The sequence below is a fragment of the Grampus griseus genome (assembly GCF_964374135.1).
Source record: "Grampus griseus genome assembly, chromosome: 11".
Taxonomy (NCBI): domain Eukaryota; kingdom Metazoa; phylum Chordata; class Mammalia; order Artiodactyla; family Delphinidae; genus Grampus; species Grampus griseus.
The window spans coordinates 21,664,044-21,680,013 of record NC_139005.1 but is presented as its reverse complement, the minus strand read 5'-3'; the positions used below and the strand labels follow the sequence as shown (position 1 = coordinate 21,680,013).

Sequence of the window (15,970 nt, the reverse complement as noted above, 5' to 3'; positions counted from 1 at the left end):
TCCAATCCAAGAACATGGTATATCTCTCCATCTGTTGGTATCATCTTTAATTTCTTTTATCAGTGTCTTACAGTTTTCTGCATATAGGTCTTTTGTCTCCCTAGGTAGGTTTATTCCTAGGTATTTTATTCTTTTTGTTGCAACAGAGATCACATTATTTCTGACCTTTAAAATTTTACCTTTATAAATTCTTCTTCATTCTCTTTTATAATTTTAGCCCCATTTTACCGCTGACTACGTTACTGAATTACTGCATTATAGGGAGGAAAAGGGAAACTTGTGTTTAAATTTGTTAACTTCTCTTACCTGATTTTTAAATTGAGGTATAGCTTCTGATTTGTTCCTAGGCTTATGTTGTGAGAGCCGGGTATCTTTTATTGATTGGTATGTAAAGTCTAGTTAAATTATTGAACCATTCAGATTTCTAAGAATTTAAACTTTTTAAGTTTTTATTATTTGTCCCTCTCACAGATTAAAAGGAATCTTAGAACGTGGAAAAGAAGAGTTGGCTGAAGCTGAGATTATCAAAGATTCACCTGATTCCCCAGAACCTCCAAATAAAAAGCCTCTTGTTGAGATGGATGAAACTCCACCAGTAGAAAAATCAAAAGGTAAGGTAGAACTGCGGTAACTATGTTTGTAAAAAGTTTTCCAGTTTAGTTCTGTTGTACAGTGTCCTTTTATGTTGTGTGTGAGGAAGAGGTACTCACTGCTCCTGATGTTGTTTAGGAGACCCTTTGTTCACAGCCTTGGAAAATATAGGCAGTAAATACATTTGTCAGCTTTTTTTTTTTTTAATTTTAATTTATTTTTGGCTGCGTTGGGTCTTCGTTGCTGTGCATGGGCTTTCTCTAGTTGCGGTGAGCGGGGGCCACTCTTCGTTGAAGTGTGCAGTCTTCCCATTGCAGTGCCTTCTCTTGTTGTGGAGCATGGGCTCTAGGTGTGTGGGCCTCAGCATTTGTGGCACACAGGTTCAGTAGTTGTTGCTCCCTGGCTTTAGAGCGCGGGCTCAGTGGTTGTGGCACATGGGCTTAGTTGCTCTGCGGCATGTGGGATCTTCCCAGACCAGGGCTTGAACCCATGTCCCCTGCATTGGCAGGCAGATTCTTAGCCACTGTGCCACCAGGGAAGTCCCATTTGTCAGTTTTAAAGGAAACGTAGTGTCATAGCTTTATTAATGAAGCCTTTGGAAGATAAACACTTTTACTATAAAGTCTGTGGTTTAAGAAATTTTAATTACATAAACTTGAATCTGTGTATGTTCTTAACACTATACTAAGTGCTAGGTTATTGAGGACAGACTCTTTTCTCTAAGCTGTTACTGAACTTAGGGAAGGATCTAATATCCCCATTTATTGATACATTAAAATGTCTTGTGAATGGGTTTCAGTAAAGGTATTACAAACAATATTTTTATTGTAATGCCTTTTATGTCTTAGTTATACGCTGAAAAGCTGAATTTCCTCTTGAGGAATTCTAGCAGTCAAAGATAGGATTTGGGTTTGGGAGTGCCTGAAATCACCGCAGGCTTTAGTTATCTTGAAGGTAAACTAAATTCAGTTCTTTCAGGGTAAATGGGAAATGGTATGACAAAGGACTGAGTTCTTACCACTGTGCCTTTACATAAGACCTCAGAGCTAGTTACAATTATTGGCAGCTCATCCTAGGGAGAAGGTGGGATTGTTTGTTTTTTTATATACTATTGTTATATTGTATATTGTAATACATGTTAATATTGTCCAGTTCACTGATTTCTTTGAAATTAGAGGTAAGACCTTATCATATTTGTCTTTTAGGCATTTGCCCAGGGTACCTGGAAAATAGTGGGATTTAAATAAATGTCTATTGGTAAATTATTCTATTACTCACATGCCACTGCTGATTAGGATGAGGTTAATTTAGGTTTAATCTAAGCAATGCTTCAACACTGTTTGGAAAATAGAACTCTAAAAATTATTATTTATAGTAGCAAAAAGTTGCAAGCAACTGAAACATGAATTAGCAAGAGAATGACTTAAATGATGGTGTGTCCATAGGGTGGAATTTATAAAGCCCCAGAATAACTATTTTCACAAATACCCACTCTTTCCTCTTGCTAATGTATATCATTCAGACTTTAACTTAAGTAACTACTTTTTCAGAAAAGACTTCCCTGAGGACTTCCTTTCACAATTAAGTTAGGTACTTCTTTGTGTTTCCATTGCATCCCATGATTAATACTATGGTAGCACTTAGAGTACTACATTGACATTATTGATTGATATGTTGCCTCTACTATTCGTCTGAAACATTTCGAAGGCAGGGGCTTTTAAAAATTTACTGTCGTAAATTTTCACTACCACCCACTACAGTCCCTGGTTCATAGTAGAAGTTCAATTATTACTTGTTAAATGAAAAAATTAATGAATTAATGTATAATAAGTTAAATTTAAAATGCAGGTTACACAGCCGTATATACCATGATGTCCACTTTGTTTTAAAAGGAATTTTTATACACATACGCACTAGAGCGTGTCACTTAGATGAAATATCAGCTATAATTCAATTAACCAGATCCCTGAAGCTTTTCATCCTGGAAACACTATATAGAGTGGCCTGTATGAGAAGCAACTTGATTGCAAATCACTGCCTGCCCTTGTAACTTTCCATTCAAGATTGGTATTTTTGTTTCTTTTTTCATTCTATTTTACAACCTAAGTCATATGTCTCTCCTGATCAGCAATTTGATATGGGTCTTTTATTGTACCTCTGTTTCATCTGCTTTGGAAAATAACTTCCTAGGACTCTCCAAAGTGAATTTTGTGCTTGCTGTGTAGTCTGCATGGAAGGTTGGGCTATTCCAAACATGCCCTATAGATGTGGTGAAAATCTGTTCGCCTCTCTTTGTGTAATGCAATAATAGAAAAACCAAAATGTAATTTTATTGCTATAGATTGACATTAAAAAAATATGTATAGTTGTTAGAGCAGTAGTATTATGGGTGATTTATCCCCTCTTTATATGTTTTGCTGTTTTCTACATTTTATCTAATGAATATGTATTAGTTTTATAATAAGAAAAAAATGTTTCTAATTTTGTTGTTATGGAAAATTTATATGCAGTAATATAAACTCTCTCTGGCACACAGTCTGAGTTTAGACCTTGTATACAGTTGTGTAACAGCCACTACCACAGTCAGATATAGAACAGTTGTGCTCGTCCTACACTGCCCTGCCCCCAATCCCTCATAACCATGGATGTGTCTTTTTCCCTCTATGATTGTGCCTTTCTCAGAATGTCATATAAATAAAATCATAGAGTATGCTGCCTTTTGAGGTTGGCTTATTTCATAGAACATAATGCATTTGTGACTCATCTGTGTTGTGTGTTTATCATTAGTTTTTTTTTTTTATTCCACTGTATATGACTGACTTTATTAGAAAGTGCCAACTCACTTTTCCAAGTGGCTGTACATGTGCATTCCCACCAGCAGTTAGTGAGAGTTCTGGGTGGCTGTACATGTGCATTCCCACCAGCAGTTAGTGAGAGTTCTGGGTGGCTGTACATGTGCATTCCCACCAGGAGTTAGTGAGAGTTCTGGTTGTTCTGCACCCTTGATAGCACTTGGTATTGTCACGATTTTTTTTTCTCTCCTAATAAGTATGTAGTAGTATTTCCTTGTGGTTTTAATTTATATTTTTCTCATGACTAATGATGGCGAGTGTCATTTCATTTGCTTATTTGCCAACTGTATATCTTATTTGACGAAGGTCCATTCAGATATTTTGCTCTTTTTTAAATTGGGTTGTTTGGGGGGTGGTTTATTGTTGAATTTTGAGAATTTTTAATTTATTCTGGGTACAAATCTGATGTTGGATATGTGATTTGCAAATGTTTTCTCCAAGTCTGTGGATTGTCCCTCTCCTGAGAGCGACTTTTGCAGAGCAGAAGTTTCTAATTTTGATGAAGTTCAATATATAAATTTTTTTCTTTTATGATGTGCTTTTGGTGTTATATGTGAGAAATCTTTGCTAACCCAAAGTCACAAAGATTTATTTCTATGTTTTCTTTTAGGAGTGCTATAATTTTATTTATCTATCTATTTATTTATTTATTTTTATTGAAGTATAGTTGATGTACAATATTATATGTTACAGATGTACAGTATAGTGGTTCACAATTTTTAAATGTTATGCTCCATTTATAGTTATTATAAAATATTAGCTGTATTCCCAGTGTTGTACAATATATCCTTGTAGCTAATTTTATGCATAATAGTTTATACCTCTTAACCCCCTCCCCCCTTCCCTCCTCCCACTGGTAACCCTTCCCCCTTTCTTCTCCCCACTGGTAATTACTAGTTTGTTTTCTCTATCTGTGAGTCTGCTTCTTTTTTGTTATATTCACTAGTTTGTTGTATTTTTGAGATTCCACATATAAGTGATATCATACAGTATTTGTCTTTCTCCGTCTGACTTCTTTCACTTAGCATAATACCCTCCAAGTCCATCTGTGTTGTGGCATATGGCAAAATTTCATTCCTTTTTGTGGCTGAGTAGTCTCCCATTGTATGTATGTGTATATATGTATACATACATATACACACACACACACACACACACACACACACACACACACACCCCACATCTTTATTCATCTGTTGATGGACACTTAGGTTGCTTCCATATTTTGACAATTGTAAATAATGTTGCTATGAACATTGGGGTGCATGTATCTTTTTGAATTAGTGTTTTTGGTTTTTTTGGATATATACCCAGGAGTGGAATTGCTGGGTCATATGGTAGTTCTATTTTTAGTTTTTTGAGAAACCTCCATACTGTTTTCCACAGTGGATGCACCAAATTACATTCCCACCAGCAGTGCACAAGGGTTCCCTTTTCTCCATATCCTTGCCAGCGTTTGTTATCTGTATTCTTTTTGACAGTAGCCATTCTCACAGGTGTGAGGTGATACCTCACTGTGGTTTTGATTTTCATTTCCCTGATTATTACTGATTTGAGCATCTTTTCATGTGCCTTTTGGCCATCTGCATTTGCTCTTTGGAAAAATGCCTATTTGGGTCTTCTGCCCTTTTTTTTTTTTTTTTTTTTTTTTTTTTTTTTTTTTTTTGCCGTTCGTGGGCCTCTCACTGTTGTGGCCTCTCCTGTTGCGGAGCACAGGCTCTGGACGTGCAGGCTCAGTGGCCATGGCTCACGGGCCCAGCCTCTCTGCGGCATGTGTCACCTGCATCGGCAGGCAGACTCTCAACCACTGCGCCACCAGGGAAGCCCCTTTTGCCCATTTTTAAATCAGGTTGTTTGTTTGTTTGTTTTGATGTTGAGTTGTAAGGGCTGTTTTTATATTTTGGATGTTAACCCTTTATCAGTCATATCATCTGCAAATATTTTATCCCATTTGGTAGGTTGTGTTTTTGTTTTGTTGATGGTTTCCTTTGCTGTGCAAAAGCTTCTAAGTTGAATTAGGTTCCATTTGTTTATTTTTGCTTTAGGAATCAGATCAGAAAAAAATAATTGCTATCATTTATGTCAAAGAGTATTCTACCTTTGTTTTCCTCTAGGAGTTTTATGGTTAATGGTCTCACATTTAGGTCTTTAATCCATTTTGAGTTTATTTTTGTATATGGTGTTAGAGAATTTTTTTGCCTTTTCTATTGTGCAGAAAAGAGTTGACTATAGCAGGCCTGAGGGTATTATCATTAGAAAAGCCTGCTTTCAAGTTTGGCCCTTGGCTGACATCTGGGAATATGGCTTTTGAAACATTCCCCAAATGATGAAGTTATTTTGCCTTATATCTGAACTGACCACCTGCTTTCCTTCTGGGAGTCTGGAATTTTGGTAGTTGTAGTTAGGCAGGGAATGCCTACGTGACCAGCCCCCAGAAAAACCTTGAACTCTGGAATCTTAAATGTGCTTTTCTGGCAGAAATATTGTACACACATCGCTGCATTTTTGCTGCTGGAGGGAGTATGCACTCTTGTGTGAACCCTCATGGGAGGGAGAGAGCATGGAAAACCTGCAAATGGATTCCTCTAGTCTTTTGACTACTGTGCCTTTTCCCCACACTGGTTTGGCTGTGTGTCCTTACTATGCTGTTGTAATGATTCCTAGCTGTGACTGTAACTTTATGTTTAGTCATTTGAGTCCTTCCAGCAAATCACTGAACCTCTAGTAGGTAGGCTTGGGGACCCCTAAACACATACAAATTTTAGAATAAAGGGAAGATGATATTGCTTAAATTATATAAAGTGAACAATAGACTAAGGGGTAAATTTGTTAAGTTTGTAAATTTTAAAGTAATGAATTATTCTACCTTTGTTCTCTTTCAAATATTACACCAGGGCCAGTGTCCTTATTATCCTTATGGAGTAATAGAATCAATACTGCCAATTCCAGAAAACATCAGGAATTTGCTGGACGTTTGAACTCTGTTAATAACAGAGCTGAGTTATATCAACATCTTAAAGAGGAAAATGGGTTTGTATTCATTATTGTAGAAATTAGTTTTGTTAATTGCCTTATAGTAAGTTTAGAAAAATAAATGCTGCTTGTTTGTTGTGGTCAGCAATTTTTTTATTACTTATAATAACTTTTATCTTATTACTTATAATATTATGGACTCATACATGTTACTTATGAAGAGAAAAAAAATTACCTTCTTTGATTCTTGGTACTTGTAAAAGACCTGATATTATTGATTGTAACCATGAATGTTCATTAAACATCATAGAGGGAAAAATTGTAGAGAAAACATAGTATGCAACACTGACTCTTGTATAAAATAACAGGGAGAAAATATTTTCCTAGTAAGTAATACAGTATTAGGAATATTGATTTTAATTGAATAAATCTAAAATCTAAAAATAATTGAAGATTTATTAGAATAAATCTAAAATAATTTAAATGGTTATTTTAATCTTTTTTGGAAGAAATTCTCTTAAAAATGTATTGATAAAGGAATTTCTTTAGTGGAAGAGGAAATAAATCCTTGTCAAAATGGAAGAGATTTTTTTCCTTAGTTTTGCTTGGAGCAGTATAGTGGAAAAAAACCAGTGGCCTTTGAAATGAAAGCTTGGGGAAGTCATGTAATCCCTCTGGGCCTGCCTCAATTTTCACTCATTTGCAAAATGAGGAAGTTAAACTAACCGGGGGGAACCCTAATTTTAGTCATTTTCTAAAGTGCTTACATTCTTCTCTTCTATGACTATATTAAATTTTAATTTCATTTAATAGTTAGATAAGGAGAAAAAGTATTGGTCGTTAATTTTACCAACTCATTTTTTCCTCCTATTTTTCAGAATGGAGACAACAGAAAATGGAAAAGCCAGCCGTCAGTGAAGAGTGACTTGAGCAACTGAATTTAGTATATTGCATAAATATTTTGGATGGAATTTGATATAAGAACTTTTACAGCAAGATTGTATAGTTATGTTGCCTGGACTGGTTTTTACATTTTTAAAATATTTCAACTAACTTTATCTTTTTTGTATTAATTGTAAAATTAGCACATATGTCAGAAATATACATTTGTCCTCCCAAATTAAACAAATTTATTTTATGGTAAAGGGTGTTCCCTCTGGAAATGTTTTTTAAAAAATTCTTAGGCTTCTCTTTGCCAAATAAAACTCTTAAAATATCTGAAATGCAAAATATCGGAGTATTCCTTTAGGAAAAAGATAATATTCATATAATGGCTGACAGTTTTAAGAAATTTTAACAGAATTTGGGTGAGATTTATGTTTAATATAAAATATTGCCTATGAACCTGCAGCATATGCAGTGCTTTTCCAAGAAATAATGTTTTTCTGTTTATTTATTTTGTATTTTAATTTAAGTTGTTTTGTGTGTGTGTTGCCTACTTAAAAGCAGAGTTTTCAGGTAGTTGGGGTAAATTTATGTTTACCCATATTGGATGATGTTCTATATACTTTTTATTCTAAAAACTTATTGTTCCTTAACTTTTCATGTTGCAAGAGAAGCATGAAGGAGATTGCTTCGCAGACTTGGAAGAAAGAAAAGTTACTGTGTTACTTGTTTTAATCCCAGAAAAGAATCTTGGTCTCCTCATCTCTCAGAAATGTCATGGTTATATGGTGTATATTTGGTGAGTCTTCTTCCTGTGCTGCTTCTGGAAGCTCATAACATGTTGCAAGAAACATGTTATTTCAATGTTAAATGCTAATTCTAGGCTTGTCATTTTTCCTTGAGTATCTGTTAGAGAAGGAAAAGCTCTTTTTTTAAATATAGAGATTCAGTATTTTTTATTAAAAAAAAAATAACTGGTGGTTAAATAAGGGTTCAGCAGGCTTTCAATCCAGTGAAATATACATTGTTCTCCTTTATCAACTCCTGTATCATTCTTAGCCCTTGCATCTGCCCTCTCCCCTAAGCTAGAGCCATTTTTATTCCTTACCACTGTGTTTAGATATACACCACTCAAAAGCATGACCAGGCCTTATTAGCACCTAGACTTGCAAGATTTCAGGAGCTGTAACCCAGTACTCAATTATTGGATCATATTTACTTGTGGTTGAGTTCTGACCTTTTGTGTCTTATCCTTGATACCCATTCAGCTTGTACCAAGTAGGAGTCCTTGCTGTAGTTCTTGATTCAAAAATCTTTTCTTTATAAACCATTTCAAAGACCCTTTTTTTACTCTCAATTTGTGCTTTCTCCTTTCCCATGTGCTAAGGCCATGCTTGTTGACAGTCTTATCTACATTTCAGTCTCCATTTTTAAGTATTATCTTTGCATATATACTGCTGTTATTGTGTTCTACCAACTGGTAGAATGTTTCTGTGGCTACATTTTGAACTACTGTACAAGTCGTTTTCTATATTATTCCATATATTGTTGGTGGTTAAGATTGTCCAGCAGACTCATTCTATGTGCTTAACTAGATGCCTTTTGAGCACCTAAAATTGAGCTCCTCCTCCACCTCCCACAGAGCATCAAGCTATATATTCTTGGTCTTATCTTGAGATACATTTTACAGCCTTTTGGTGGAAGTGACTGTTTTAGGACAGAAATAGAAAAATGACTGGTAGTTGTTGGCTCTTCTAAAACAGGATCCATATTGAGGATTTACTAGTCAAGATAAGTGGACAAAATTTAAATTAAAAAAAAATTATTACCCTTCCAGACTTAATGATTGTGGGAATGAAAGTGACTCTAGAGAGAACAAGTGCCCTTTCAGTTATAAAATTCTGATATCAGTATCATGGTAGCAAAAGATGTCCCTCATTTTTGTCCCCTTGCTCCCCAACAACAGCAAAAACTTGACATCCATCCATGGACAAAAGTGCCTTTGAGGGAGCTGTGGCATCCAGCATCCAATGCCAAGTGACCTGGGAAGGGTTTCACCACCTGTGTGTTGGATAAATAGGCAGACAAACCTTGGTCTCAGCTGTGGACCCTGCAGTAGCCCATGAAGAGGCTCCATACCCTCTCAGCCACAGTCTGGGAACCCCTGGAAAACACTATCTTAGGCACTCATCCATGGACATGAGAGCCTTGTGGAACTCCAGATTTCTAGGTGAGAGGTTTCAGCACACCATTGGAGTAAAAAAAAAATATGCATCTGGAAGTACTGGAGTAGATAAGAGAAATACCTTGACTTTACCCACATTACCCTTCCTCCAAGGTGATGACACAGCTTAGGGCCAAAAGAGAGCTCAGCCCATGATTTCTCCTGTGGGGGAAAGTGAGAGTGTGTGAGCGAGCACCCAACTTCCCCAGCTGTGTGGAATGTTGCCAAGGGGGCTCATTTCTTTGTTGCCCCATCCAGAGTACTGAACTGTGAGCTACAAGACAAGGGGGTTGGTGGGAGGGGGTGGGAAGATGCTGGGAGAGTGGCAGATAGGATTCTCAGAGGGCATTAAAGGGATGCAAATCTTACTGTGTTGTAGACTCTATCAAGAAGCCCATCCGCCAGCTGCTGGGAACACCTCACCTTGGGTCCGCCCAGCTAGCCCATGGACAACACTCAGTGCTCTGCATGCCTCACCCAGAGACCCCTACCATGCTGTGGCCAGCTCCCTTTGTGCACTGCTGATGGCAGCAGTGAGAGTGAGCTTTGACAGACAGCTAGTGAGCACATGCAGAAAGCTGGATTGAAATCTGCAGGCAAGGGTGAAACTACAAACTTGAGCTTTAGCCACCTTTGGGAAAACAAAGAGACGCTGTCAGCACTTGGCCTGCTGTATTGTAGAATCCAGAGAAGGCAGATAAGCTTAAGAATTTTTCCACAAGAGGGAGAAAGGAGCGTGGAGCAGGTGTATTCACAGAAGGTCTGAGATAGCCTCTGAACACCTAGCAGGGCCGACAGAAGGTATCTCTCTCCTACAGGCAGTTAGTAAAGACTAGAGGAGGTGACTGCTACTTCAAAAGCAAAAAAAGCAATACAAAACTTCAAGAAACATGAAAAATCAAGGTAACATGACACCACCAAAGGATCACAATCTTCCAGTGACAACCCCAAAACATGGAGATCTGCAATTTACTCAATAAAGAATTTTAAATAGCTGTTGACCAGGAAACACAATAAGCTACAAGAAAACAAAGACAATTCAACAAAATCAGGGACAAAAATACATGAACAAAATGAGAAGTCTAATACAAGGAAGTCATAAACCATACAAATTCCTGAGGTAAAGAATACAATGAATGCAATGAAATGGAAAATGTACTAGAGAGCAGCAAAAACAGAATGGATCAATCAGAAGAAAGAATCTGTGAAACAGAAGACATAACTTTGAAATTATCCAGTCAGAGGAGTACAAAGAAAAAAGAATGAAAAGGAGTGAAACAAGCCTAAGTGTTCTATGGGCTGCCCTCAAAAGAGCCAGTTGGTGAATTACTGGAGTTCCAGAAGAAGAGAGCAGGAAGGGGGCAGAAAACTTATTTAAAGAAATAGTGACAGGACTTCCCTGGTGGTGCAGTGGTTGGGAGTCCGCCTGCCAGTGCGGGGGACACAGGTTCGATCCCTGGTCCGGGAGGATCCCACATGCCGCGGAGCGGCTGGGCCTGTGTGCCGCAACTGCTGAGCCTGCGCTCTGGAGCCCGCGAGCTGCAACTACTGAGCCTGCGCTCTGGAGCCCATGCTCCGCAACAGGAGGGGTCGCCACAATGAGAGGCCCACACACCACGGCAAGGGGTGGCTCCCACTCGCTGCAGCTGGAGAGGGCCAGCGCGCAGCAACCAAGACCCAACACAGCCAAAAATAAACAAATAATTTAAAAAAAAAAAAAAATGATGACAGAACTTCCCAAACCTGGGGGGAGATTCGGATATCCAAGTACATGTAGTTCATATGTCATCAAACAAAATTAACTTAAAAAGCTCCTTTCCAAAATACACTGTAATACAAGTGTCAAAAATCAAAGACAGAGACTCTTAAAAGCAGCAAGGGGGAAAAAGCTAGTAACTTATAAGGGAACCCCCAAAAGAGTTATCAGTGGATTTCTCAGAGAGACCTTATAGGCCAAGAGAGGGTGGGATGATATATCCAAATTGCTGAAAGGAAAAAGCTGCCAAACGAGTATTTTATATGGCAAATCTGTTCAGAAATGAAGGAGAGAGAAAGAACTTCCCAGACAAAAGCTGAGGGGATTATCACTGCTAGACCTGCCTTATGAGAAATGCTGAAAGAATTCTTCGAGTTGAAATGAAAGGACAATAATTAGTAACATAGAAACATGAACATGTAGTGGTAAAGGTAAGTGTATGGTCAAATTCAGAATAATACTATAATATTGTGGAGTATTAACCACTTAACTCTAGTGTAAAGGTTAAAGGACAAGAGTGTTAAAAATAACTATAGCTACAATAATTTGTTAATGAATATACAATATAAAAGAGGTAAACTGTGACATCAAAAGCTTGAAGGGGGTAGTAAAAGTGTAGAGTTTTTGTATGTGATTGAAGTTAAGTTATTATCAGTGTAAAATAGACTGATATATGTATAAGATATTTTATGTAAGCCTCTTGGTAACCACAAAGCAACAATATACAGTAGATTCACAAAACATAAAGAGCAGGGAATCAAAGCATACCACTTCAGAAAATCATCAGTTCACAAAGGAAGGTAGCAAGAGAAGAAGAAAGGAATGCAAGAAATACAAAACAGCCAGGAAAAAAGATGACGTTACTAAGTCCTTACCTATCAATAAGTACTCTAAATGTAAATAGATTGAATTCTCCAATTAAAAGACATAGTGGCTGGATGGATTAAAAAAAAAAAAACAACAAGATACAACTATATGCTGCCTACAAGAGACTCACTTCAGCTTTAAGGACACACATTGGCTCAAAATGAAGAGAGGAAAAACATATTCCATGCAAGTGGAAACCAAAAGAGAGCAGGATAGCTATACTTAGATCAGACAACATAGACTTAAAGCCAAAAATGATAACAGACAGAGAAGGTCGTTATATAATGGTAAAGGGGTCAATTCATTAAGAAGATACAAGAATCATATATATGCATCCATAATTGAGCACCTTAATATATTCAGAAAATGCTAACTGATCTGAAAGGATAAATATTATCGTATTGTAACAATACAATAATAGTAGGGGACTTCAGTACCCTAATTTCAACAATGGATAAATAATCCAGATATAAAACCAAAAAAAAAAAATTGGACTGTAACCAACATTACTTAGACCAAATGAACCTAGGAGACATACAAAACATTCCATCCAACAGCAACAGAATACTCAATTCTTCTCAAGTACACACAGTATTCTCCAGGATAGTTCATATAGGTCACAAAACAAGTCTTAGCAAATTTAAGAAGGTTGAAATCATACTAAGTATCTTTTGTGCCCACAATGGTATGAAACTAGAAGTCACTAACAAGAGAAAAACTTAAAAATTCACAAAAATGTGGAAATTAACACTCTTGAACAGTCAATGGGTCAAAGAAGAAATCAAAGAGAAATTTTAAAATATCTTGAAACAAAAATGGAAATACAGCATATCAAAACATATGGTATGCTGCAAAAGAGGGAAGTTTGTAGCAATAAACACCTACATTAGGGAAAAAATAAAGATCTGAAGTAAACCTAATTTAACACCTCATGAAACTAGAAAAAGAAGAAACAAACTAAGCCCAAAGTTAGCAGAAGGAGTGAAACAACAAAGATCAGAGCATAGGGAAATGAAATAGAGGCTGGAAAAACAATAGAAGAGGTCAATAAAAACTAAGAGCTGGATTTATTGAAAAGATAAAATTGACAAATCTTTAGCTAGACTAAGGAAGAAAGAAGACAAAATTATAAATGAAAGAGGAGACACTATAATTGATAATACAGAAATACAAAAGATGATGAGACTACTATGAGCAATTATATGCCAACAAATTGTATAACCCAGAAAAAAATGAGTAAATTCCTAGAAACATACAACCTACCCAGACTGAATCATGAAGAAATAGAAGATCTGAGCAGACCAATCATGAGTAAGGAGATTGAATCAATAATAAAAAAAATTCCCAAAAGGAAAAGCCCAGGACCAGATGGTTTCACTGGTGAATTCTACCAAACTTTTAAAGAAGTAATAACAACACTTCTCAAACTCTTCCAAAAAACTGAAGAGGAAACACTTTCAAACGCATTCTGTGAGGCCAGCATTACCCTGATACCAAATCCAGATAAGAATACTTACAAGAAAATAAAACTAGATCTTATGGATATAGATGCAAATTTTTCAACAAAATGTTAGTAAACAAAATTCAACAGCAAATTAAAAAGTGTACAATGATTAAGGTGGTCTTATCCCTGTGATGCAAAGATGGTTCAACATATGAAAATCAGTAAATGTGATGTGCCACATTAGTCGAATAGAAGATAAAAACCATATAATCACCTCAATAGATGCAACAAAAACATTTGATAAAATACAACATTCTTTTGTGATAAAAACACTCAACTAATTGGGTATAGAGGTAACATGTCAACATAATAAAGGCCGTATATAAAATGCTCACATTTCACAGCATACTCATTGATGACAGGTTGAAAACTTTTCCTCTAAGATCAGGAACAAGACAAGGGTGCCCACTCTTACCACTCTTATTCAGTACAGTACTAGAAGTCCTAGTCAGAGTAATCAGGCAAGAAAAAGAAAGAAAAGCCATGCAAATTGGAAAGCAAGAGGTATAATTGACTTTGTTTGCAGATTACGTAATCTTACATATAGAAAAATCCTAAAGATGCCGCAAGAAAAACTGATAGAACTAATCAAAAATTCAGTAAAGTTGTAGGATACAACATCAACATATAGAATTCAGTTGCATTTCTGTACACTAACAATGAAATATCTGAAAAAGAAATAATAGAAATTCCATTTACCATAGCATTAAAAAAGTAAAGTATCAGTACTTAAGAGTAAATTTGACCAGGGAGGTGAAAGATCTATACACACTGAAAACTATGACACTGATGAAAAAAATTGAAGAAGACACAAACAAATGGAAAGATACCCCATGTTCATGGACCAGAAGAACTGATATTGTTAAGATAGCCATACTACCAACAGCCATCTATAGATTCAATGCAATCCCTATCAAAATTCCAACGGCATTTTTACAGAAAAAAAAAAAAAAAGCCCTAAAATTTGTATGGAACCACAAAGCAATCCTGAGAAAGAACAAAGGTGGAGGCATCACACTCCCTGATTTTAAACTAAATACAAAGCTACAGTAATCAAACAGTATGGTGCTGTTATAAAAATAGACACATAGACAAATGGAACAGAATTGAGAGCCCAGAAATAGACCCTTGCATATATGGTCAACTGATATTTGAAAAGGGAGCCAAGAATACTCAATGGGGAAAGGATAGTCTCTTCAATAAATGGTGTTGGGAAAACTGGATAACCACATGTGAAACTGGATCCCTATCTCATAAAAATTAACTTGAAATGGATTTAAAACTTAAACACAAGACCTGAAACCATAAAACTCCTAGAAGAAGATATAGGGGGAAAAGTTCCTAGCAATGATTTTTTGGATATGACACCAAAAGCAAAAATTAATAAGTGAGACTGCATCAAGCTAAAAAGCCTCTGCACAGCAAAAGAAACAATCAACAAAATGAAAAGGAAACCTTACCTTTGGAATGGGAGAAAATTTTGCAAATTATATATCTGATAAGGGGTTAATATCCAAAATATATAAAGAACTCATACAGCTCAATAGCAGAAGAGGGACTGAATAGACATTTTTTCCAAAGAAGATATACAAATGGCCAACAGGTTCATGAAAATGTGCTCAACATCACTAACCATCAGGGCAATACAAATCAAAACCACAATGAGACATCAGTTCATATCTGTTAGGATGGCTATCATCAAAAAGATAACAAATGCTGATGAAGATGTGGAGAAAAGGGAGCCCTTGTTCTCTGCTAGTGGGAATGTAAATTGTACAGCCACTATGGACAACATTATTGAGAACAACCTTACATTAACAAACAAAACATTAAATTAACATTTAATTAACAAAAATTAAATTAACAAAAATTAAATTAACAAAACATTACATTAACAACAAAACATTAGAATAGAACAACCTTATAATTCAGCAGTCCCACTGCTGGGTATATATCCAAAGGAAAGGAAACAGGATATTGAAAATGTACCCAAACTCCCATGTTTATTGCAGTTTTATGCATAATTGCCAAGAAACAACCTAAGTTTCCTTCAACAAATGAATGGATAAAGAAATTGTTATTGTATTATATATATAAAATAGAATATTATTCAGCCATAAGAAAGAAGGAAATCCTGCCATTTGCAATAACAGGAATGGACCTTGAGGGTATTTTGCTAAGTGAAATAACTCAGAGAAAGACAATTACTGTATGATATCACTTATATATGTAATCTACCAAATCAAACTCAGCAAGAGTGGAATGGTAGTTACCAGGAGCTTGGGGGTGGGGGAAACAGGGAGATGTCGGTCATAGGA

At 36.1% G+C, this 15,970-nt stretch overlaps 1 protein-coding gene across 3 annotated transcripts in view; it reads left to right on the top strand.

Moving 5' to 3' along the window:
* The window catches only part of INTS13 (integrator complex subunit 13), a gene marked incomplete at its 5' end in the record, with an annotated part of 31,409 nt that extends 23,840 nt beyond the window's left edge, over positions 1 to 7,569 (top strand). For all 3 annotated transcript variants that reach the window (XM_082666223.1, XM_082666222.1, XM_082666221.1), the window contains 3 exons: positions 472 to 611; positions 6,338 to 6,473; positions 7,295 to 7,569. In XM_082666223.1, the coding sequence (XP_082522349.1) occupies positions 472 to 611; positions 6,338 to 6,473; positions 7,295 to 7,334 (316 nt within the window). In that variant the 3' untranslated portion in view covers positions 7,335 to 7,569. The remainder of the gene's footprint in view (positions 1 to 471; positions 612 to 6,337; positions 6,474 to 7,294) is intronic.
* Between the last annotated feature and the right edge of the window lie 8,401 nt (positions 7,570 to 15,970).